Source organism: Ciona robusta, chromosome 5 (genome assembly GCF_009617815.1).
Source record: "Ciona robusta chromosome 5, ASM961781v2".
Lineage (NCBI taxonomy): Eukaryota > Metazoa > Chordata > Ascidiacea > Phlebobranchia > Cionidae > Ciona > Ciona robusta.
Genome location: NC_143239.1, coordinates 4,255,050 through 4,277,547, shown reverse-complemented (window position 1 = coordinate 4,277,547; position 22,498 = coordinate 4,255,050). Strand labels below are relative to the sequence as shown.

General features: G+C 36.2%; 2 protein-coding genes and 1 long non-coding RNA gene across 3 annotated transcripts; 1 reads left to right on the top strand and 2 right to left on the bottom strand.

The window, feature by feature from the left end:
* Positions 1 to 885: 885 nt before the first annotated feature.
* On the bottom strand, positions 886 to 8,397 carry LOC149735786 (afadin- and alpha-actinin-binding protein B-like). The gene is made up of 15 exons (XM_089878295.1): positions 8,231 to 8,397; positions 7,926 to 8,031; positions 7,394 to 7,585; positions 6,835 to 7,059; positions 6,383 to 6,483; positions 6,128 to 6,282; positions 5,607 to 5,650; positions 5,102 to 5,258; positions 4,581 to 4,664; positions 4,090 to 4,196; positions 3,557 to 3,674; positions 3,057 to 3,154; positions 2,202 to 2,326; positions 1,743 to 1,856; positions 886 to 1,230 (listed from the first exon to the last, which is right to left on the bottom strand). Exons 1-15 carry the CDS (start codon positions 8,263 to 8,265, stop codon positions 1,071 to 1,073), a joined length of 1,821 nt encoding a protein of 606 aa, XP_089734421.1. The 5' UTR covers positions 8,266 to 8,397; the 3' UTR covers positions 886 to 1,070.
* Positions 8,398 to 9,748: 1,351 nt separating this feature from the next.
* LOC149735784 (matrix metalloproteinase-21-like) lies at positions 9,749 to 21,573 on the bottom strand. The gene is made up of 12 exons (XM_089878292.1): positions 21,411 to 21,573; positions 18,147 to 18,705; positions 17,068 to 17,351; positions 16,530 to 16,901; positions 16,105 to 16,345; positions 15,796 to 15,961; positions 14,508 to 14,707; positions 14,280 to 14,430; positions 13,933 to 14,062; positions 12,144 to 12,292; positions 11,379 to 11,551; positions 9,749 to 10,716 (listed from the first exon to the last, which is right to left on the bottom strand). Exons 2-12 carry the CDS (start codon positions 18,528 to 18,530, stop codon positions 10,402 to 10,404), a joined length of 2,565 nt encoding a protein of 854 aa, XP_089734418.1. The 5' UTR covers positions 18,531 to 18,705; positions 21,411 to 21,573; the 3' UTR covers positions 9,749 to 10,401.
* LOC149735785 (uncharacterized) lies at positions 18,702 to 20,344 on the top strand. Its single transcript, XR_016385048.1, has 2 exons — positions 18,702 to 19,152; positions 19,835 to 20,344. It is a non-coding gene; the product is annotated as an uncharacterized LOC149735785 (long non-coding RNA).
* Positions 21,574 to 22,498: the final 925 nt, after the last annotated feature.

Sequence of the window (22,498 nt, the reverse complement as noted above, 5' to 3'; positions counted from 1 at the left end):
CATATTGTCACAGTGTTTTACCCAGGTTATTTTTCATGTCATTGCAATTTTTATCATGTTTGGTCCAATTATTTTTCATGTTATAAAAAAAAAAGTACGTCTGTGTTTTGTCCATGTTTGTCAAATTTTTTTTATGTTTTGTCTAATTTTTTTTTTCATGTTTAGACCAATTTTTTTAAATGTTTCGACATATTTTTGTTTTCTTATTTTGACAAGTTATTGTTCATGTATAATGAGCCATTTTTTAATGTTTGGTTCAATATTTTTTCCATGTCAGTCCAATACTTTTACTAATTTTTGTTTATGTTGGGCCCATGGTTTGTCAATTTTTTTCATGATTTGTCTAAAATTTTTGTTGCTTGGCCCAATATTTTTTAATGTTTTGTCAAATTTTTGTTTTCACATTTTGTTCATTTGTCTGTAAAACATTTTGTCCTAGTGATACATTTCATTTTGAGAATTTTTGTGAAATCCCGTTTAAAAAAATCACTTTTAGGAAGATTTAACAAGTCTATCTTTCGTAACAAATTAACTTTCACAATTTAAAAGATAATTAATTTTATTACTTCAATCCACAAATGCTCTTACATAAATATTAAAATTCAGAATCCAAAAAATGTTTTACCGTTATCCGAAAACCAACCCTCCAACTAATTTCAGGCCATCCACGAAAAAATCACGTTAAAAATAACTATTAAAAGAGAATTTTTAATTACCCAAGCTCTAATTTTTTTATTTATAAAAAAATATTTAATTTGTAATATACAGTGTTAAAAAAAAACATACACCTAATCTTTTTAATTCTGTTTTCCACTCTCGATTCAAGATCAATACAGCTGTAGATTTCGCGTGCCAACATAATTCGTAACAAATTCACTTCCACAATTTAAAGATAATTCCTTTTATTACTTGACACAAAGCGCATATTCCATAAATAATAAAATTAGGAATCCAAAAAATGTTTTACCATTCCTCGAAAACCAACCCCTTCAACTAATTTCAGGCCATCCACACAAAAATCACTGTACAACAATAATCAATAAATTAACCTAAACAAAAAAATTAGGTTGTCAAATGTCAAGCATATTTCCGTTTTCACAGCTTTGGTCATTTTCTTCAATTTTCCAATACCGTAACTTGTCAGTTAAGATATGGCGTTCAAATGATGGTGGTAGTGATTGTCTTGTGCTGTGGTTACAGGGTTGGCATTTAACAGGCGTATACCCGAACCTGGTAAAAAAATAATTTTGTAAAAATTAGAAATCAATTTAATTATACCATACAATATCTGTCTATGTCTCAAAACTTTTCCGCAGCAAACGCCAACAAAAAAGATTTGGCAAACTAATTTTTAAAACTATATTTCAAACAAATGAAAAAATAACGATTGATTATTTTAGTGGTAGCTCGTGGGCAATGACAGTCGTTAAGATATGCGAATTTCGAGTTTTTATACCTCGAACGCCCTTAAAAATTACCACAATTGCAACTTTGTGGGAGTGTTATTTTTTGTATAACTGATCTAATTTCGAAAAACCTATTAGTGACCACTTGGTTGAAACAATAAACTATAAAATGGCAGCAGCATCTAGCATCAAAATTAATATTAATTGGTTGACTACTCAGCCACAACCCTTATGTAGGAAAAAATATTTAAGTTGTAATATACAACGTTAAAAAAAATAACATATATGATAGAAAAAAAAGTACAATAACATACAAATTACTAAAAATTAACATACACTTCATCTTCTTGTTCCGTGTTTTCCACCCTCGATTCAAGGTCCATACAGCTGTAAATTTCGCGTGCCAACGGTAACGATGTGTCAAATGAATCATGACAACTTTCAGAAGCTCTGAAAATTCGTATTTGATAAATAAAGTTTCATAAATAAATATACATTTTTTTGCTATGTCAGCAAAAATTTTGCTAACTGGCAGTTCAAAGTCCCGTCTTATCGACGCAGGACAATGACAGTCATTATACCACATGTGTTCTGTTCCCTACACCTCATGTCTGCTTAATTGCTACCAGGTATGTAACTTTGTAGGTGATTACTTTTTTGATATTTTTTGTATGGCTGACAACCAAGACAGCATATAAGTGACCACTGGGTTAATAAACTTTAGATGTCTTACCCAAGCACCCTAAATAGTGACCCTCCAAAAAAAATAATGTTATGAAGTCTGACTAATCTTACCGTGGTGTTTTATACGGACTTTGTGGATGAAACTGCCTCAAATATGGAGATGCAATTTTATCTGGAGATGTACTTGCTTGGAAAGTGTGTTTAAGGCAAGGAGAAGCTCGTCTCTCTTCCTCTGTCTGGATAGAAGATATATGAGAAAATCAATATATGCTCTGGTGGAACCAGCGCGTTAAAAAGTGTGCTGTCGAATAGATATTTATGTCCAGTCAAAATTTTTTTCTGACATGATAAAAACACTTTATTGGCTGTCCACACTAATATATATTCTACTTTATTATTAATAAAATGCGTTTCTAAATTTATATAAACTGATGAAACACTGGTGCAAGTTACGCAAGTTCATCGTGGATAATGTAATGATACTATTACAGTGGCAAGAGGGCTGGTCGTTAACCCTTATTTGGTACACCATCTCAAAAACTATAATACTGGTATGGTGGGGTAAGATAAGACATTTCATTAATTTTTTTGCTCCCATTTGGTAGCCTAGTAAACATATTTACAGAATTTTAAAACCGAAGCCTCACGACTCTAAAACAGCATTGTTAAATGTAAACAATCAGGAAATATAGGATTTTAGTGGTAACGATATACAATCTTACTCCACAGTAATAAATGTACACTCTATCTCAGTAATAAATGTACACTTTAACTTTGTGGGTGAGTGTTTTTTCTTGTATACCAGGACAACCAATAAGTGACTACTTGATATATTACTTAAGGGCACACGTTGACAATGATAGCAGCATCGAGCTTTGAACCTGGTGTCCTCCGATTATAACAACATTATAACAGTTATATTCTCAGCCCTGTAGTAACTATAAAGTATGTTATGATAATACATACATGTTTCAAATGTTGCACTACGCATAAAGGAAGTCTTCTTCTTTGTTTGCTGTGGTTGATAATATCAGGTGTAGATTTTGCCTCAGTGAGTGTTTTTCCTGCAACAAATTATAAACACTGATAATTACTTTAACAGTATTTATTTATATTAAACTAGATAGCCAATCGAGTTGACACTTTGTACTGTGCAAAAAACAGAATAGATTTCGTTTTCTACACTTTGCGCTGTACATATATATGTATATAAAATGTTAAGCTACCTAGCATTAGTAAGCAAGAATATTTTCATTTAACAAAATAGAGGAAGATAAACAGTAATTCCCAAGAAATATTTGAACATATATTTTAATTTATAAAACAACAAAATAAAACAATAAATTAGAATTATACACTGAATCACAACCTAAAAAAAACATTTTTTGTACTCCGTACTATACGTGTATAATACACAATAAAAAATATTTTCCTAAATTAAGCATTAAAATAAGAGACCGCAATACCTCCACGTAAAGGTGTAAGTTGTAGGAAATGTTTCTGCAACCATCTACTGCGTTGTTCTTCAAACTTCTGCCGATCAATACCAAGTTGAATCAGGGCGTCTGTGTAAACTTGTCGCTCCTGCAAAGAGTAGGAAAATATATTGTTATCATTAAGCCATGTTAAAAATTTAACTTACATTTTCTTGCTTTTATTTTTAATATAACTAAAAAAAATTCTTCTCATAGGTTAACCAATATTGTATTAATAAAAGCTCACACAACAACTTTGTAAATGTGTGTAACTATGTTTGAGTAATTTTTTGCAGACTTTTTCTTTCTGACTGACAATTTAAACAATAGACAGCACATGAGGAACCTAACCCCAACATACGCCCACAGGCCAAAATGGTATCAACATCGAGCCTTGAACCAGTACCTACTGGTCCAGAATCAAGTGCTCTATCCACTCTGCTACAGTACATAGAAAAACAAGTTGTAAACACAGAAATACCAAAATGCATTTAATAAAAACAAATAGAGTTATTTATTTGCACCTTTTCAAATGAGATTCTTTGTTGATAAAACATTCCTTTGTTTCTCTCCAACTCTGATTTCTCCTCCAAGAAATAAGAATCACTAAAATGTTGACTTGATGTACTTGCTGTTCGAACATAATATTTTGGGTGTCTTTTGTATTATCATTAATGGTTAGGATAACAAGTTAATTTATAACCAACAATTTGTTAGGCAGATTTTTTTATTATTTTACACACCTTGTGTCCTGTTATGTGTAACCACTTATGTAACTTTGTAGACGATCTCTTTTGAAGCATGGGAGATAAAATATATACAACCACTGGGTTAAAGTAATTTCCAGTTAATGTTCTGTCTAATGACACGAACACCTACAATGGCGGCGGCACCAAGCTTTGAACCAGGTATCCTCAGGTTACAATTGCTCTAACCACTAACACATGATGATGCATTTTCTTTCAATGTTAAAATAACAAAGTTTTCTTGCTTTTGGTGATAATTTTCCTCTTACCTTGACTTGTAGTTAGATAGTCAATTAATCTTTGTTGTTCTTCAATAATTTTCTTGCATTCTTCCATTTTTCTCATTATTTCATCTGCAAGGAGCACAATCAAAATAACACATTCCATTTTTCATTTATTCTTTGAATTACAAACTTTTGTTTTCGGTTTTTGCCAATTTTTTGTTCATTTTATGCCCCCGTTTTGTCATTTTTTTCATGTTTTGTCTATTTTTTGTTTATATTGTCCTCATGTTTTGTCTGTGTTTTTACATAGCATGTCTCCCTTTATTGGTGAACATACTTAATACAACATACATAAATGTTCATTTATCCTTTGGATTACAATAATATAGTTCATATTTAAATAACATAGCAAAAAGATAGAAACAACAGGTATTATAACATCCTATAAATAAAATGAAAAATTTTAGTGAAAAAGCGTGGCTGTTAAACTCCATAAGAAACTTAAATGCAACCTTATAAGAAGCATAAATATAACTTAAACTACACTATGAAAATGCTTTCTTTACCTGGAACAGTAGTTTGCAGGTTCTTATTTTGAATTTCTTTTTGAACTGCTTTCCATCGTGAAGTTAAATTCCTCTCAATATCATCTTTAACCATCTCGTACGGCATTTCAAACAAGTTGTCACGAATTGGTTCTGATATTTTGACACCTCCATTCACCTGCATTTATCAAGTTGGTAAACTGTAACACAGAGTTTCTGAATCAATGTGCTCAAACTGTGCATCTGCTGTTAAAGCACAATTTGTAAGGAAAGTTGATGTCATCACTATTGAAAAATGAAAATTTTACTGATTCAAGTCATATCATCACAATTTTTAATTATGCCTTTAATGGCAATAATGAAGATAATGTTAGTTTAAATACCAAAAAGATGGAATTTGACAAGAAAAGAACAGTCATTGGAACCTATGAACAAAAGCATGGAAAAGATGTTAATTAAAAACCATACAAAATGTACTTTAACTTACAGTAAGATTTAGGTTCTACAAGACATTTTTATTTCTTACCAGATCTGGTTTACTGCCTGATTCATTTGTACCCTGGTTTCCATCTGCAAAAATACAATTAAATTTTTTTTATATTTTTCTATCTTTGAGTTGGAGCAATTGTTAAGTGTTTTTGCCTTGGGACACACATAAACTCACAATGGTATCGGTGTGACTCGTCAAAGCAGTATTCTCTGAGCTACAGTTGGCACTTTATTCACACAGTACAATGAAAATAGTTAATGTATTTCCTATTTAGGTTAGGTAGTCACTATTTATATATTTCTAATGTGTAAAACATAGAAATATAGTATTGTGAGGAAAGACGGGACACCTTTAGCACACAGTATCCAAATATCCTGACCATATTTTAAACAATTACCAACGATCTATGACAATTGTGAGGATACAGCTTTATAATTCTTTGAATGTTCTTTGTTTACTACCAAATGAGACAAGAAAATAGAATGAAAAGGTGTCCCATTTTCCCCCCGGCCTAGTATATATATACTTTAAAGTTTATGTATTTAAATATCCCAAACCTGCAATATTGGCTGCAGATTTTTCATTCAAAGCTGTGATGAGTTCTTCTTGCATTTGTTTTAAATATTTACGGATTTCAGAATTTTCTTCCAGCAGTTTTTTGTTGGCGTCTTCATAATTATTGATGATCATGTGATACATCTCTAGCTCATTGCTAAAAATATTGTATATATATGTATTTATACATGTTTGTGTAAAAAAACAATAAATAAAATATTAAAATGAACGAATAAAACATTTTAGTTATGACCAACTTTTTCTTTGATTTTTCGGTTGTCCATTTTCCTCTTCTGCCTTCAGGTCTTTCCATTAGATTAAGCATGTCTATTCCTAACACCTTCTCATGTCTCTTATCCTGTGTTTTAAAAAACTTTAGTTGATTGGACCAAAGCTTATTTATCCTTAGAGTAGTTAGAGACAGTCGTTATATGACACACGTGTCATGTGACCTATTTCACGCAACCTTTGTCCAGTTATAAGTTACCTGTTACCATGTATGTTACTTTGTAGATAAAAAATTGGGATTTTTCGTATTGTTTGTAAAACCTATTTAAAAAATTCATAATGGTCCATTGAGTTGTTAAACTGCCGTTAAAGTCTGGTCCAAGGGCACAGACACCCACAACTATAGCAGAATTTTCAAAACTTTTTTAAACTGGTGCTCTAAATTTTTTATAAACCTGTAAAAGGACATAAGATATAAAACCTGTAAAAGCTGCTGCAGTTTTGTCTGCATTCTTTCTACTTCTTGCGCTTTTTTCTTTTTCTCATGTTTATACTGCGCGTCACGATTGATAAGGTCCAATGAGAGACGCCGACATTTTTCTTGTTCAATGCGGAGTTTTTTCCGAAAACTTTCGAATTTTTCGTTCACATATGAAACTTCGCTGCATTTTGATTTAAGAGATCTGTCTATGTTAGCGACGTCGTCCTTTAGAAAGAAAAACATCACAGTAAATCAGTAGTTATAATAAAGCCTTAGACAGATATATACACACCCATTTTTACATTGTTTCGACAATCAGAAGAACCTTTACATTTAATTGAAAGCAGATTTACAATTCTTTAACCTACATTCTATATCTATACCATTTTTAATTTATACTTTTTGCATATTTAGACTACAATTTATAAAAAAAATCATTAGTGTTTAACAGTTTAAATAGAAGACGTAAAAATAGGCAATTAATATACAAAATATAGTTTTTAAAGCACATGTATAAAACACATAACCTACCATACATACACTACATGGTTATATTCACCTTTGCTTGTAAGAGCAAGTGTTCCAACCGTGCACTCTCACATTCCGAGCTTTTTAGCTCAGTTGATATTTCTGAATTACATGAAAGTAGTTGCCTGTAGCTGTTAACAAGGTCATGCAAGACATTGATCATTGCCACGGGATCCAGTGCATCATCAACTAGGATAGCAGGATAACCCAACACGGAAATTTCCTGTTAAAATGTAAGAGCTTTTCTGTGCTGATGTTAACAAAATTAAAGTAAAAAACTAAAACTTGCAAAACCATAACATGATTTGTGTCATGTACATTCTCAAATTTGCAAAATATGACAAAAACACTTGTTTTCGAACATGCTTTCTGTAGCCTAGATTGTTAATGAATATACAATAAGACATGCAACAACAAATTCTCGCACTTGCCCAACTTTTTTATGCCAACAGTTTATAGATTCATTTATATTTTTGCAAAATCGTACCCTTGTCAAATTTATCTACATTGTAAATATAGCAGCTAAAGAAAACTGTGTAAAAATGTATTTCTGAATAAATAACCTGGTTTAAAAACTCTGCCCTTTGCAGTAAAGTATCCGGAGAACAAAAAGTCAAATGTTTTTTGGAAAACATGTCTGAACTTGACTGATTAGATGAGGATCTACTTCTGCAAATATATTAAAGTTTTTTGATTAATTTTACTGAATTAAATATGACAGAACTAACAATAAGGATATATTTGGGAAAAAATAGTGAATCTAAATAATAAAAATGGGGTTTGTCTAAATAAAAAAAGAAAAAAAGGTTTGTTGAAAAATTGCATCAAAAAAGGAATAGATTATAGATATATGACACATATACGATACCGAGAGGAAACAGATCCAGCTTCTGAGCTTTCCATTTTTCAATTGTTTCGATACCATTAACTGCATAAACCTTTTTAAATAAAAGCAAGAGCACCAGTTTAAAGCTTAATTTGCGTTCTTATTGCTTTTGGTGCCTGTAATTAATGTTATTTATAAAACGAAAATCCCGATGGGAGTTTAAACGTCAAATGTAATCTACAAAAATTCCGCTTCGCAAAAATAATATTTACAACTTAAATTGCAGCGACAATAACGTCAATTTCACAAAAAAAGATCATTTTATCTTTGTAATTAAACTTAGTTAACTGCTACTCACTACACACGTTTACATCGCGAAAAAATATTTCATTTCAAACTTAATCGCGCCAAGAAAACTCCCCTAAACGAAGAATGCAGAAATCAATACCTCCAGAAATTCAATAGTTTTAATCAGAGTCCGTATATAAACATGTTTGTATCTCGACTCTTGTTTTAATACCCAAACAAAACATTTTCACCTATTAGTAACAAGCGCCGATCTTTGTTATCTATAATAAAGTTGGCGAGAAAAATAGGCTGATGTTTAGTTGGTTCAGAAGCAGCGGAACACGTATAAATCCTGGCGTAGTGAGGCAATTCAAGATATTAACAAACTCTTAGAGACATAGCAAACAATGTAAGTACCCAAAGGAGCTTTGAACTCACAACCCTTCGGTTTTGAGATTGCGCACAAACCACAACATTAGTCTAACCAGGGAATACATTTATTATAGCTTGTCAGTCAAAGTTATTTGGCTGCGCTGTTTTTTTTGTGGGTACAAAAAAACAGCTGCTACACTGCGCACCTGCTCCAAATCATGTGGTTTATTTCACACAACATGTATCAGTTAGGTTAAGATGCATAATTATAACCCGAAGTGAAATACCGCTTTGACGTCATTTTAATCTTCTGAAACATTCGCTGCTAACACGTAGCACACTAAGGAGAAAGTAGAAAAACTCTTATCAAAATTGACACTACTACAAGAATCAGTTTACGCGATTTCTTAATCATTTAACCTGTATTTTAATGGTCACGCCTCCAACACTCAGTGACGCAGGTTATAACCTGCTGTGGGAATTGTATTTGACGTGCGTTAGGGGCTATAACAGGAACGTTACGTGTATACACCTCACGACCACCGATCCGGTCAACTCTTTTATCTTGTAAATTAGTCAACCACAAATTTTGGCCACTTTGTTAGCAAAAATCAATATCAATTAGTTGAACGCCCAACGTTTATTATTTGCCAGATTGGGCCAATTGTCGTTAAGTACCTTGCCCAAGGACAAACTCGCCAATCTTGGTAGCGACTTTCTAACACGATATATTCGAGTAACGAGTTACAAGTACCGACCACTACGACACCGTATACTGTGGTGTACCAAAGGGTTAAGTCTAAACACACTTATGCAAGCATAACATGTCCAAATTATAGCATTTTCGATAGTTTTTGGGTATAACCTGTAAATTTGCGACTGAATAAATAAAAACAACAATTTCTGAGTAACACGATTTTAATTAACAAATGTCATAACAAGACCGCAGCAGGGAACTAGCATTAGTAGCGATAGAATCATTTGGACAAACACGTAAAATTAGAATTTTAAAGAATAAACGCAAACGAATAACAAGTGGCCATGCAGAAAACGCATGCAGGATAAAAAGGATGACAGCAAGAAAGTCACCCCAGGGTCCTAGATGTATAATATTCTAATTTGTCTGTTTGAATTATTGTATTTTTAACTTATTAGGTTGGCTTGAACGTTTTGAGGTAGGTCTATGGTTGTCACATACACTGCTGAAACTTTGTGTCCATATACGGTGAAGGGTAAAACTTTGGTCGCCAGTAAGTATGCATTAAGCTGTTGTCGAAGAGAGGTATATACAGTAGCGAGCTTGAACACAAACATAACGGGGCAAGGTTGCATGAAAACGATTTTTTACATCAAATGGAAAGAGGGAGGACACGAACTGAATGGGTTCGAGTCAGCGTACGGTTTCACGGAGGTATAACTGAGTAGTAATGCTTTATAGTGGGCCGCGTATTGCATGCCGACTTATCGGCTGTTGTCGCCGCCCGGAGTATTTTCTTCACTTTCCGTAGCTGCCTCCTTTTTAGTCGCGTAAAATAATACAGCGGCACTTGAGTCTAACTCACTGGTAAATCCATCAACAGTTCGGTCTCGCCGACGTCGCAAATGTCTTTCCAGTTGCTCGATATTCGGCGTCGGGGCCCGACTGCATTTAATGGTATCCACATCCGAGGGTTCGCTAATCGTTCTGCGTTACCGGCCATTTTCCAGAAGTAGTGGCCTTTGTAAAAGAAGTACGCCTGCTCGGTGTAAGAGTAGTAAGCGGCATCGATGTTTGAGGGAAGTGGAGAAGCGCCTCCCCAGCCCGGGAAAGTCGCCGCAATTGTCGCAATAGATGCCAATCTTTTCGTTGTCCAATTGAACCTATAAACCTGCGTGGACACAAATTGATTATAAATAAAGCGTGATAGTGCTAGTATATAGTGCCACAAATACTAAAATACAACAAGTAAACTGAAACCATTTAGTTTTAAAATTGGTACTAACTTTTTGTTCACAGAAGTATGTACACCAAATAGTACCAACGATCTTTTTTAATAAGTTATACATCGGCGTTTTTCGATGTACGTATATAAAATCTAGATTTTAATATATAATGTATAGTCCTGTGGGGTAAGATGGAACCCCTTTAGCACATAATACCAAAATATCCTAATCATGTTTTAAACATTTAACGTCTATGGTAGTTGTAAGGAAACGGATCTTATAATTCTTCAATTTTTTTTTGTTTGCTACCTAATGAGACGAGAAAATAGAATGAAAAGGTGACACCTCTTCCCCCATCCTACTATATCTACAATTGCTACTATAGTAAGATGGGAGAAGATGGGACACCTTTATTACATAATATCCAAGTATCCTGACCTTGTTTTAAATATTTAACAACGGTCTATGGAAGTCGTGAGCATACAGTTTTATAATTTATTGAATGTTCTTTGTTTACTATCAAACGCGACGAGAAAATAGAATCAAAAGTGTCCAATCTTCCCCCACCCTACTATAGGCTATATACTACTGAAAAAATATTGCTTACCAAATGGTTTTTGAAAAAATACAAAATTCGTTCGTCAGATTTATAGAAGACTGTATCGATTGGGTAAGGCACTCCAGGAAAAAGATCTCTGATCGGTCGTGGATATCTATTTCCGTTACTGTCACTAGTCATAGCCCGCGCAAGCCTGCTGTCGTATTCAATAAATACGTCGCCTATTAAACGAAATAATTGGTTAGAGCTAAATTGTACTTGAAAATTACGATATTAAATGGATGACATCTAGGTTATAATTAGGTATTCGAATAAACCATTCGGTCACGATACCAACTGTTCCATTCGCCCAAACTGGAAGCAGGGCAAAGTTCTTTAAACTACTAGGTATGTAATGCTTATCAAACCTAGTAATTATCATATGCATCGCAGGCACTAAGCTACGTAGCAAGCATAGTATAATTGGATTTGAATTCCGTCGTTTGCTAATCTCAAATTCTGACCTATGCCCGCAAGGTCAACTGGTGTTTAAAGTGCGTCTATTCATTTTATAATATGTATTTTTTGTAAAAGGTAAAATCGCGTTAATTCTATTTGGTGAGATAATGGAACTTTAACTTTAGTAGTTATATCATTCGGGGCTACAGTAAACAGTAAACTGTAGCAAACTGTAACAATATGTGCTCAATCAATAAAGTGATGGCACCAGACAGTATAATTTGCATTTACAACGTATTGTGTAACCCATAGAAATCCATGTCTTGAAAGTGAAGTAACATGTTCAAAATATACACGTAAATGTAATTTACTTGCCTTTGAAAAAGTAGATTGGGCCTAGAGGCGAGTTCCACTCTCGAACATGTACAATACCGTCGATTTTACGATGTGGGTCGTTTAGTTGCATAACCCCCGACCAGTGATAAGCCGTAGGTTTCGGGTCTCCATATCTCGGCCTTTTATTACTGTGGTAAAAGTAAAATAGTTGAATTACTTTTGGAACGGCTGAAATATTATAAGACTGGTTTCTTGTTTCATACATTTTTTCCCGTTTACGAGTTACCAATATTAACCTCTGCAGGTGTTTTTTATATTTGTTTATTTATTTATTGTAATTTGTATAGGAATATAATTAATATAGCTTCAGCCATGCCCTAAAATCAGCTCTGTTAATTGTTATAGGTACAGAAGTCAATTTGTTGACCTAGCCCACTGAATTAAATGAGCCAAGTTATTCGTTTGTTTAATGAAGAAACCGCGTTTGCAATGTTGTGGCGAGCTATCTTGAATAAGTACACCATTTAACAGCGCCACGAGGCGTATAATGAGTGTTGCAGGGGCGCTTTAAACGTATGCATTTTTACACATGCACCGTTTACCCTCGTGTTTGTGTTGATATAAAAGCATGACGCATTCAGGCATATTTTCGGGCAGTTCACGCAACTTAAATTAAGGGCAGGCATTTTAGAACCGAAGGGGCGTTGTATCAATTTGATAGCAAAATATTTTAATGGAAAAATAATAGCACGGGTTACGTTGGACAGCTGTAATTTCCGATTTTTGAACTGAAATGACTCACTTAGCAATTTTGCCAATCAAATAATTATATGCGCTTTGGAAGGGCAATATTTTAACACAAATTTTGGCCCTCAAGCGTTCTAATTATATTTAAAATATTAAATCAGTCGAAACCCAAAAGTGTTTTCAGAATATATAGCAACCACTATAGTTAGAGGGTGTAACATTAAGTAATAGCTAGAGGGGGTAGTTTAAAGTTCACGTGTTTTTGCATGACTTTGGCCTTTATATGCCCGTGCTATAATGACCTTGTTTTTGACTTTAATGTGACCTTAAAAACATTTTCACCGTGAGAAAGCTCTTATGGTGGCGGTCGACTTTTGATCAGTTTAAGTTCGTTTACGCGAAAACCGCAATTACAAATCGTAATTGTAGGGTCTAAATTCGTTAAGCATTAAGTACAGGAAGTACCGCAAATCTGGTTTAGGAATTTTGTAATCGGAGAAATAAACCAACGGTCAAAATTGTAACGAAAAATAGTTCAAGTGTTCTGCGGTGTCGCTTGTCACGTATCAACCGATTCTTTGTTTCGATTTGGACATTTTTAAATGGCAGGTGGTATTAAAAATTGTCAGATTTGTAACTTCTAATATTGACGTGAAATGCAAGTTACAAAGCACAATAGAAGTGCTGTTTGGCGATTATAATTGCTTTCAAAAACCAAACACAAATGTATCTTCCTTTTCCAACGATCTTTTCGACTTTTCGACTTCGACTATAATATAGTATAGGACGGAGAAAGATGGGACATCCATTCATTCTATTTTCTCGTCCCATTTGGTAGTAAACAAAAAACATTCAAAGACTTAAGTTAAAAAACGTATCCTAACGGCTCACAATTGTTTAAGTTTAAACCACAATCAGAATATTAGGACTTCATGTGCTAATGGTGTCCTATCTTCCTCTACTCTAAATTAGACTACACAACTCCCTAAACGATTGTTCTAAACCATAAGAAACTGTTATCACTTAAAAATTATATCACTGTTCAAATAGGCAGTCGAACTACGCCGTACTAAATGCATACCTGTTTTCGTATAACCAGTACCACTGGCGTCTGAAAAAGTAGGTGTTGTATTTCCAGCGAAACACCCCATCAGGAGAACGCTCTTGTCGTAGCCAATCGAATGCAACATCAAATGGAATTTCACATTCACCTAAAACCAGACAATGTTAGTGAATAAATAAATCGTTTACAAAAAAACTGAAAAACTTGATTGAATCTCAAATGTAGTTATAAGAGCGCGTTAACAATAAAAAAATAGTGGTTATAGGACGATAAACTTCCGCGAATACGAGTTCTTTAGGATTTGAACATTTGCATTCAAAAGGCACTCTTTTTTGTAAAAAGTTACAGAACTACAGTTTTTGTACCGTAGATAGCTTTAATGCTGTTCCTGTCAGAAGTGCTGAGTTCGTCCATGTTTTTCGAACCTTGGAAAGGTTTGTAGTAAGGATTCATAATCGAAAGTCTGTTATCGTTGTGTGAGAGACCGAGTGTGTGTCCAATCTCATGAATTGCAACCTAAACGAAGATAAGGGCATTACATATTTTGCATTTTTTTAGTTTACTATTGTAGATATTGCATTATTTTGGCGAACCTTCAAAAGACTGATTGGATAACTTGCGGAAGATCTTGTTTGCGGAGCTCCGCCGCTCACTGTTGCAGGAATCCAGCTCACAGGAACAAAAGGTTGTTCATCATTAAAATGTATCTCAGCTTTAGGTAAGGCCCAGGCGTGAGCATATTCTTGTATCAAAGGTCCTTGCCCGAAAGAAACAGGGCAACGATTGTGTTGGTCTGTATAGGTGGGGAACAAAACAAGCGGTCATGTCTCAGATTTAATTACGAATTTTAAAGGGGAGCTAAAGCTATTACGGGTGAGCCGGCTTACGTAGTTAAGCCTCGTCATTGGCGAAGAGGAGGACGGAAAACGCGTAAAACAGCCGCTCGCGTTGTTTCTTTTACTCGAGACGAAATATAGCGTCTTCTCACGCGATGTTATACTAGTTGGCAAGATGTGGCGAAGAAAAATAACCATTAGGTGAAAAAATAACACACGGCGATGACTCTACCGAGCTCAAAAGTATCGGCTTGGTTATTATGATACAACTGTATGACACCATGTACGTGACAATTGCGCTGGATTGACCAAAGGCGAGAATTTAGATGATTTCCGCGGTAAACCACGATCGAGTTATTTCTGCAATCAGTCTCAGCGGAACCATGGCTCTTGCAAGAAAACAAAATGACATAATAATGAAATGACGTCTTATTAAAACAAGCCGTGTTATTCTTCCCCTCTTGTCAATATACGGTTTGTTAGTTCCAGATCGCTATCTCCAACATGCAGTGCCCTGACGTTTAAGACCTTCGTTGTCCACGGCCTGGGGCGTCAGCACATTTAAGGCAACTTCATATCGAGTTATGACGCGGGTGTTGGTTTCCACTTAACTCTCTGTGGCACTTCAAACGTCGATTTTAAAAATAGTCCCCGCTTAGGACTTTTGCGGTGTAATGCCGCCAAGGTGTCATTTGCTGCTCACAGCTGTATATCACTCTTACGGGATAAGCTTAATTTGAAAAATTGCTATCGAAAAGCCTGGTAACTGCTAATAGGAAACCAATGCTTATTTTTCATCGACTGGTCTCGATATTTGGAATGCGTGTAGGTTTTTGGGGGGTTGTAAAAGCATCCCTGATATTAGGCAGGGAAAGCAAGTCTATAGCCGTTTAAATGTCATATTCCGTCGAGTTATCGTCGCACGCCCCCGGCAAATTCCAAGCGAGGGAGAAAACGCGCGCCAGAGCAGCCCTTTTCCAACGAACGAGCCGCCATATATTTAGACCCATACAAACTCTCAAAATAAACAGAAACATAGACTTACTTATTCCAAAACCGATGAGGACGTCGACCTGACTCACAGGAGACACGTTATCCTCCAGAAAGTTCCTTGGCAAAATCTCGCTCCACATGCGGAAAGCGAGCTTCACTGTGAACCAAACTTCGTTCGATGTCATGAATTGGTTACGTGAACTTGGCCACTCACGAACCTAGAGACAAGTACGTACGGCTTATACGCTGCGGGTTATCTATTTACGTAGGCAGAAGTTGTTTTGAACACAGAAACTTGTTAGTTTAACTTAAGTAATGTACATACTATATGGGAGTCGAAATATCATGCAAAAATCCTCACCAGTCTCCAAGTTATTGTTCGTCTCGGAAAAGCGAGTCCCCAACCGTTAGCTCTGTTGAACATCCGGTAGGCGCCTGACCGCTTCGTTCTTTTATGTTCCTGGTGACGTGTATATAGAACAATACGTTCCAATAGTTCTGGGAATCGTGGAGGTGGTACGGTGTCATTTATGGTCGAGTCGTTTAATCGAGCCATCTTTTCCCGACGCAGTGCGCTCAAAATTTCTTCCATGTCTTCTTTTCTGCACGAAAATGTGTTTAGTAATATATTATTATTATGTAAGTCAGCAGCATAGGCTGGGTGAAAGGCATTTTTTGAAGACAGCTTTACTCTCCGTATACAAGTCAAGAGGTGTTTGCTAATAAACCTGGCGGGCGGGGAATACCTTCATAGTTTTAATAACCGCTGCGAACAGTGTTTATTACCTGCTTTCTGTGGATAACTCTGCTTCTGACACGATGCTTTCCACATCAGACATAGAGGCCTGTTCAGTAGAGTTAGTATCCCATTCCGTCTCGTTTTCCATGTATTCCGCATTTTCCGCTCGTTCTGTGAGACGGTGTACCAGCGGTGGTTCGGAGAACCTTCTTTTACGCACCATTCTTGGGCTAAATGTTGTCAGATATGGAAAAGCTGTTGTAGGGGGCTCAGCACGACCAGAACCTTCTGCACTTCCTGAATCAGCTATTATGTCGTTTATTTGTGGAGTAATCGTGACGCTTTCGGTGTCGGAGTCGCTCGGGTCGCCAGTTGATGTTGTGATGTTTGGGTTTACAGTCAAATCGGGCACGCCACACCTACAAGTGTAAAGGAATTATCCACCAAACGCAGAATGCCGTACAGAAAGTTTAAATGTATATTCTGTGGGTGTTTGGTATGCATGGCAACAAAGTATTACGCGAGTAAAACTAACAGTACACGACATGTGATGGTAAATTATAACAGACGCGGATAATTAAATACCTCAGTTGGGTCATAATCATCATTGTCTCTTCGTCCAATACTCCAGTAATATTAAGACCATTAGCGTGTTGGAAATTGCTCAAAGCAACCAGAAACTCTTCGTCTCCCATAGCTTTAAACCGCTCACGAAACTGGTTACTGAGTGTTTCGTTCGCATTACCGAGTTGGTTCTTTGTTTCGTTTTGTCCTTGCAAGCCGCCTTCCTCTATCCCTGTCTTGTTAAACCGTGGAGAAACAGAAGTCCAGTCCGTTGGCTCAATCCATCCGAATACGCCAAGGTATTCCTGAAAAAAGAACGTTGGAGGTTAGTATATAGTTGGTATATACCAGCAAGATAAGGCCCTAAATTGCACGACCGCGCTGGCACATGCCATATTTAGCTTCGTGTTTTTGTTACTAACTGTATCACGAAAACTGTATATAGTAGGAAGGGGGAAGATGGGCCACCTTTTCATTCTATTTTCTCGTACATTTTGGTAGCAAACAAAAAACATTCAAGAAATTATAGGACCTTGTCCTCGCGACTTTCATAGACCATTGTTAATTGTCTAAAATACGATCAGGATATTTATATATTTCGTGCTAAAGGTGTCCCATCTTCCCCACCCCACAATATATTTGCTCAAAAATACAATTGAAAAGGACATTTTTTCTATAACTTGTACATCTTAAATATATACATGAGAAATTGCTCATCATTACGAGATTACATATAAACATTAAAAAGGGTGCACGTTTCACTTGATTCGAAATACAAGGCGCTTCATAGAATTGCAATTAACGTGACCATGGGCGGCCTAACGAGTCTTATAGACTACAAGGCGATCAAAAGGATTAACCTTGCTTACACAAGGAGCTATATTCGACTATGAACCATACCGGTGTGAATGGACTGCCTTTAACAAGAGCTTTGTTGATCGTTTAAGTATGAGTAGTGGTACAGAAATACAGGTGAGGCATCGGACAAAACAAAATACACGGATTACGGTTGCGAGAACGACCTCCACAAAATTATACTCATATAGTAGGAACTGATTTTGTTTACAGAAACTAAAAATACTGAATTTGCTACATCTTACCTTCGCAGACACAATTTTACTTGTGTTGGTTTCGTAATTTAAAGCGAGAGTATCTCCATCAACGTTAGAGGATCTTGCAGACCCGAATCTTCCGATGCTGGCTAATTCGGCAGAAGTTGATTTTAGGCATAGAGTGAACAGGAAGACCATTATCCAGAAAGTTGTCATCTTTTGAAATGGACTATCTTTGCGCTTCGTTAAATACGTGAGAAGCTTGTTTGGGCACGATTTCTTTATTAAAAGACTCGGAAAAGATTCGGTTATTTCTCTTCGTTTATGTCCGATACAGGAAGTCTCGGATGTGGAAGAGGAAACCACTCGGAGGAAACCGAGGCTTCGGACAGAGGACGAAGATCCGGCTCGATTTTTTTCGACTCCGAACATGTCTTTATAGTTATTTTCGAAACAGTCACTGAGATGTACTTCTCAGGCCGGCAGTTTAATATATGTACACGTGTCTATAGTAATTCTCACTGATTATATCCACTTGCTGCAACAGCAGATTTACATCACATGAAGTCTTCGGAAATTTTGTCACAGGTCGCACTAACAGAATAATCTGAAAAAAAAAAAATTTCATAAAACCTCATCTGTACAAAAACACTTCATAAGATTAGGCAATTAGCCTATTCCAGTCGTCCTAAAATGATTACAGTGACAGGCATGCTATTTTATTCGGACTAACGTGATCGATAAGAATATATAGGTCAATTATCAAGCAGTATAATGCGCTTGGAGCTTATCCATACGCCTTGGGTTCGATTTGACGCAGAACAAATTGAGTTTGTCACTCGATTTTCCGCTTTGTCTGTTTTATATAACAGTCACTTTGTATACAATATTGTTTGTAGTAATTCATAGGGTGTATAAATTACAGGGCGTTGGAATATATGATTCATTTACTTATTGATCTGAACTGAAAAACAAGTTGTTTAAACGTAAACACGTCGATCAGTTGTTCAGGGCCGAAGGCTAAAATTGCGACACAGGCGAATTAGTAAAACAGGTAAGTGCAATAGTTGTATAAAGTAATTTACAAAAAGAACAAAGTCAAAAATCAACAAAATATCAACCATACAATAATATATAAACATTAAAGTTCGTGACTTTTAAATAGAGCGGTAAACAGCCCTGAATTTATAGTTTCTGACACGTGACTTAATACGTTCTAACAACAGCAAAATAAACAAAACACGACAATGTAAACATTAAAGCTGTTTATCCTGATTATACTGAAATAAGCGTATAAAACTTCGAAATCCAAAAGTAAGCTAAACTAAGTAAGCTAAACTAAAGCGTCAAGATTTTAGTCTGCCTTGTTTAAATTAAGCCTGTTAGAGCAACTGAAACTGATAATTTTCGAAATTGATTTCATTTACTCGGTAATTAAAGCTAACCCTACCCCGAAATGTCACTTCGTCGACGGCGCGCTAAAGAACAAGGCGGAAATATCCGAGTCCGTTTTGTGATTTCGCCCGGAGCAGCGCAATATTTGTGTTCGTTTTTGCGGTCGGGCGCATTTTTTCCCGATTCTGCGCGTTTACCCAGAGATTAGTGATGCGGCCATTTAATATACGATAATTACTGAAATCAAGATAGCTCGAGCATCTCTTGATCAGTACGTCGCAGTTTGCTCTCATTACGGACGTACCTGTACAATTACAAATGCTTAAAATTTAATTTTTCAGCAGGTGGTCAAATGGCTGACAGAGTCCAGAAAACGTATGCTACTGCCTGGTGATTTCATTACGTTGTCATGCTGAAGCCTATGACGCCTGCCATTTAACTGCGGCAAAATTGAACTGCGGATAGCAGACACATCTGTCTGGGTTGGTATTGGAAATACCAGCACTTAATGTGTCAGCGAAAACGACAATGTAATCACCGTGTCCGTAACCAATCTCGGAAATAAAATACGAAGAGAGAAGGCAAGACCTGAACCACGCGACCCACAGTAAAACAGCAGGGTGTTATTTCTACATTTTTGCACGCGGCCTCTGCGATTCGGGTCTGCTGACGTGTCCTTATGCGGTTAATATGACGGAATGCTGCAAGAAATCGCTTTGATGCGTCGATTGAGAAATGGTGGAATTTTAAACCTTTTTATATTTGTGACGTCAAGCGTTTCCCACCTTTCATCTTTATATGTTAATTCAACGCTTTCAGCTGTCAGGAGTGACACCGTCAATCATTTTAATCACATATTCATGAGATTCATATTCCACCAAAACCACATCAAGTTACAGTTACGCAGGAGTAAAGGATTTTTGCGTTTCTCTTCAAACTCGGGAAATTTACGGAATCAGAGGGTGCTTGGTTCGATTCCAATGCGGGTAAGTAGCTTGAATTTAGAAAGTGAGGGGTGCATTCGCGGGGGAATGCAGCGGTAGGTCAAAATGAAGTCATTTAGCGAAAGTGAAGCTGAAAATGACGCTACGATTTCGCGAGGCACGGCCAATATTACGAGCTAAAAGTGTCCGGTTCTGGTAACGCGATCCTTCGCTTCTCGTAATGACAGGTAATTGGGCAAACTGAATCTCGCCCGTGTTTATTCAATTAGAGAGTACAAGCTCATGCACGCCCGTCTTTTACTTCCAATTCGAGGTTACGGTCGAAAATTACCGTCGAAACGGGACACCTAATACGATTTTGCTCTCAAGTCAAACATACACTATAACGACGCTTGTAATATCACTTGATATAAATACATTTAAAATATAAAAATAAAACTAAGTGTAAACTTTATCCGGAGATCCGTCGGTTTTATTTTGCTGAATCATAAATTTGCATATAAGTTAATTCGTTTGAGCAGGATTTAAAAATCAAATTCCATTTTAAGATTACCTTACCTTCTACTAATGTCAAATATCACACATTTTTGGTTTTATTTTGACATTAAACTAAACGCTATAAATAAGATAAAATTGCGATACACTTAATCATCCGCCGAAAATCTGCGCACAGTATAATGTACTTCGACGCTTACGTATTTTAAACCTGTTACACGGTCCCTATAATGATTATACAACACTTATAGCCCATACAGACAACTTGTTTATGGCAAGTATGTAAACGATATTATAAACGAAGCCCTATAACGACCAGCAGCAGTGGAATTTGCCCGAAAAAGGTCGCAATATGATGCTGTGATGATGCCTGGTGTTTAGGAAACAAATACACGACGCCATTACCGTGGTACACCCAGCACCCAAAGTTTCGTAGCAAAAAGAATATTTCTGTAGCAAGAAAAAAAACGGGGCTTACCTTGTCATAAAGTCTCGATGATCCCGACCGTCGGTCGTTCGTAGTTCGTTTATATTTAACGCTAAAGCGTCCGTCTTTGCAGCTCGCCAGTCCGAAATACAATGAACGTAGAGAGCCATCGGTTCTAGCGAACTGCTTGCCTTTTTTCTCTGCGCGTTTTGATTTATTCCCGGTGAGCGGACGCGAGACTATGAGAAATTAATTGACTTCACTGGACGCGTGGAAGCACATTGCTCAACGAGTATTATGATCTCGGACTGTATTTATGACACTAATTTACACACGTAAAAGATGTCTTTATTTTGCCCGGAACCTAATACGTATAAAAAACGTTATTGTACATTTTTTCGCGGCTGTTCGTTTTTGACACTTTTTATCTGATCTGTCGTGGCATGCAGAGTGACCACAGACGTATTAGAACGATTTGTTGCGTTTGAGCAATTATCCAGCAGCGAATGACGCCTGTTATTGCGTGAGTAACCCGTCGACGACAATAGTGAGGACGGTGTTTTCCGTCCCCAGTAGTGTAGCTGGCGCCGCCCGGACAAAAGTAGCAGTACTGAGACGGAGACGTGGCGATTAATACTCGTAACAAATGTAGACAATGTAGCAGGGGTAATTATTTAATGGATTAGAAATTTGAAGGTGCACTTATAAAACCGAACCCGCTAAATAAAAATTCTAAAATGGAAATGTATAGAATGCGCACGAACTAATTCTGGTGGTGCTCCGGAGTTTGTTCATTTAAACAACTATAGCAAAATGTTCTTGGCTCATATTTGTAACATATAGAGTCAGAAGTACTGAAGCTCTTCTTACAGAGATTGTTTAACTAAACTATACATAACACTTATAAAAGATTGTATGTGGTACAGATATACCATTGGCTACAAAATTCCGTACAGCCTATATTTGGCAATTGTGAATACCAATTTTACACTGGATCGACGGCTAGTTTACATAAACACTTAGCTACTTGGTGCCAAGCCAAGTGCTCATTACATATTAAATATCCAAAGCGAATGAGGCAAATATAAACACAAGTATCAACGCGATGAAAATGCGACAGTGAAACACGTAGGCAGGGT

Excerpts from the sequence above, each read along its gene's own strand:
- LOC149735786 (XM_089878295.1), bottom strand. The coding sequence starts at position 8,265 with ATGGAAAGCTCAGAAGCTGGATCTGTTTCCTCTCG. Across the intron at positions 6,283-6,382 it reads ACCGAAAAATCAAAGAAAAA|CAATGAGCTAGAGATGTATC; the intron begins GTTGGTCATAAC and ends CAATATTTTTAG. Across the intron at positions 5,651-6,127 it reads ATCTGCAGCCAATATTGCAG|ATGGAAACCAGGGTACAAAT; the intron begins GTTTGGGATATT and ends GTATTTTTGCAG.
- LOC149735784 (XM_089878292.1), bottom strand. The coding sequence starts at position 18,530 with ATGTTCGGAGTCGAAAAAAATCGAGCCGGATCTTCGTCCTCTGTCCGA. Across the intron at positions 14,708-15,795 it reads CCTCATCGGTTTTGGAATAA|ACCAACACAATCGTTGCCCT; the intron begins GTAAGTCTATGT and ends CCACCTATACAG. Across the intron at positions 12,293-13,932 it reads TACTGGTTATACGAAAACAG|TAATAAAAGGCCGAGATATG; the intron begins GTATGCATTTAG and ends CTTTTACCACAG.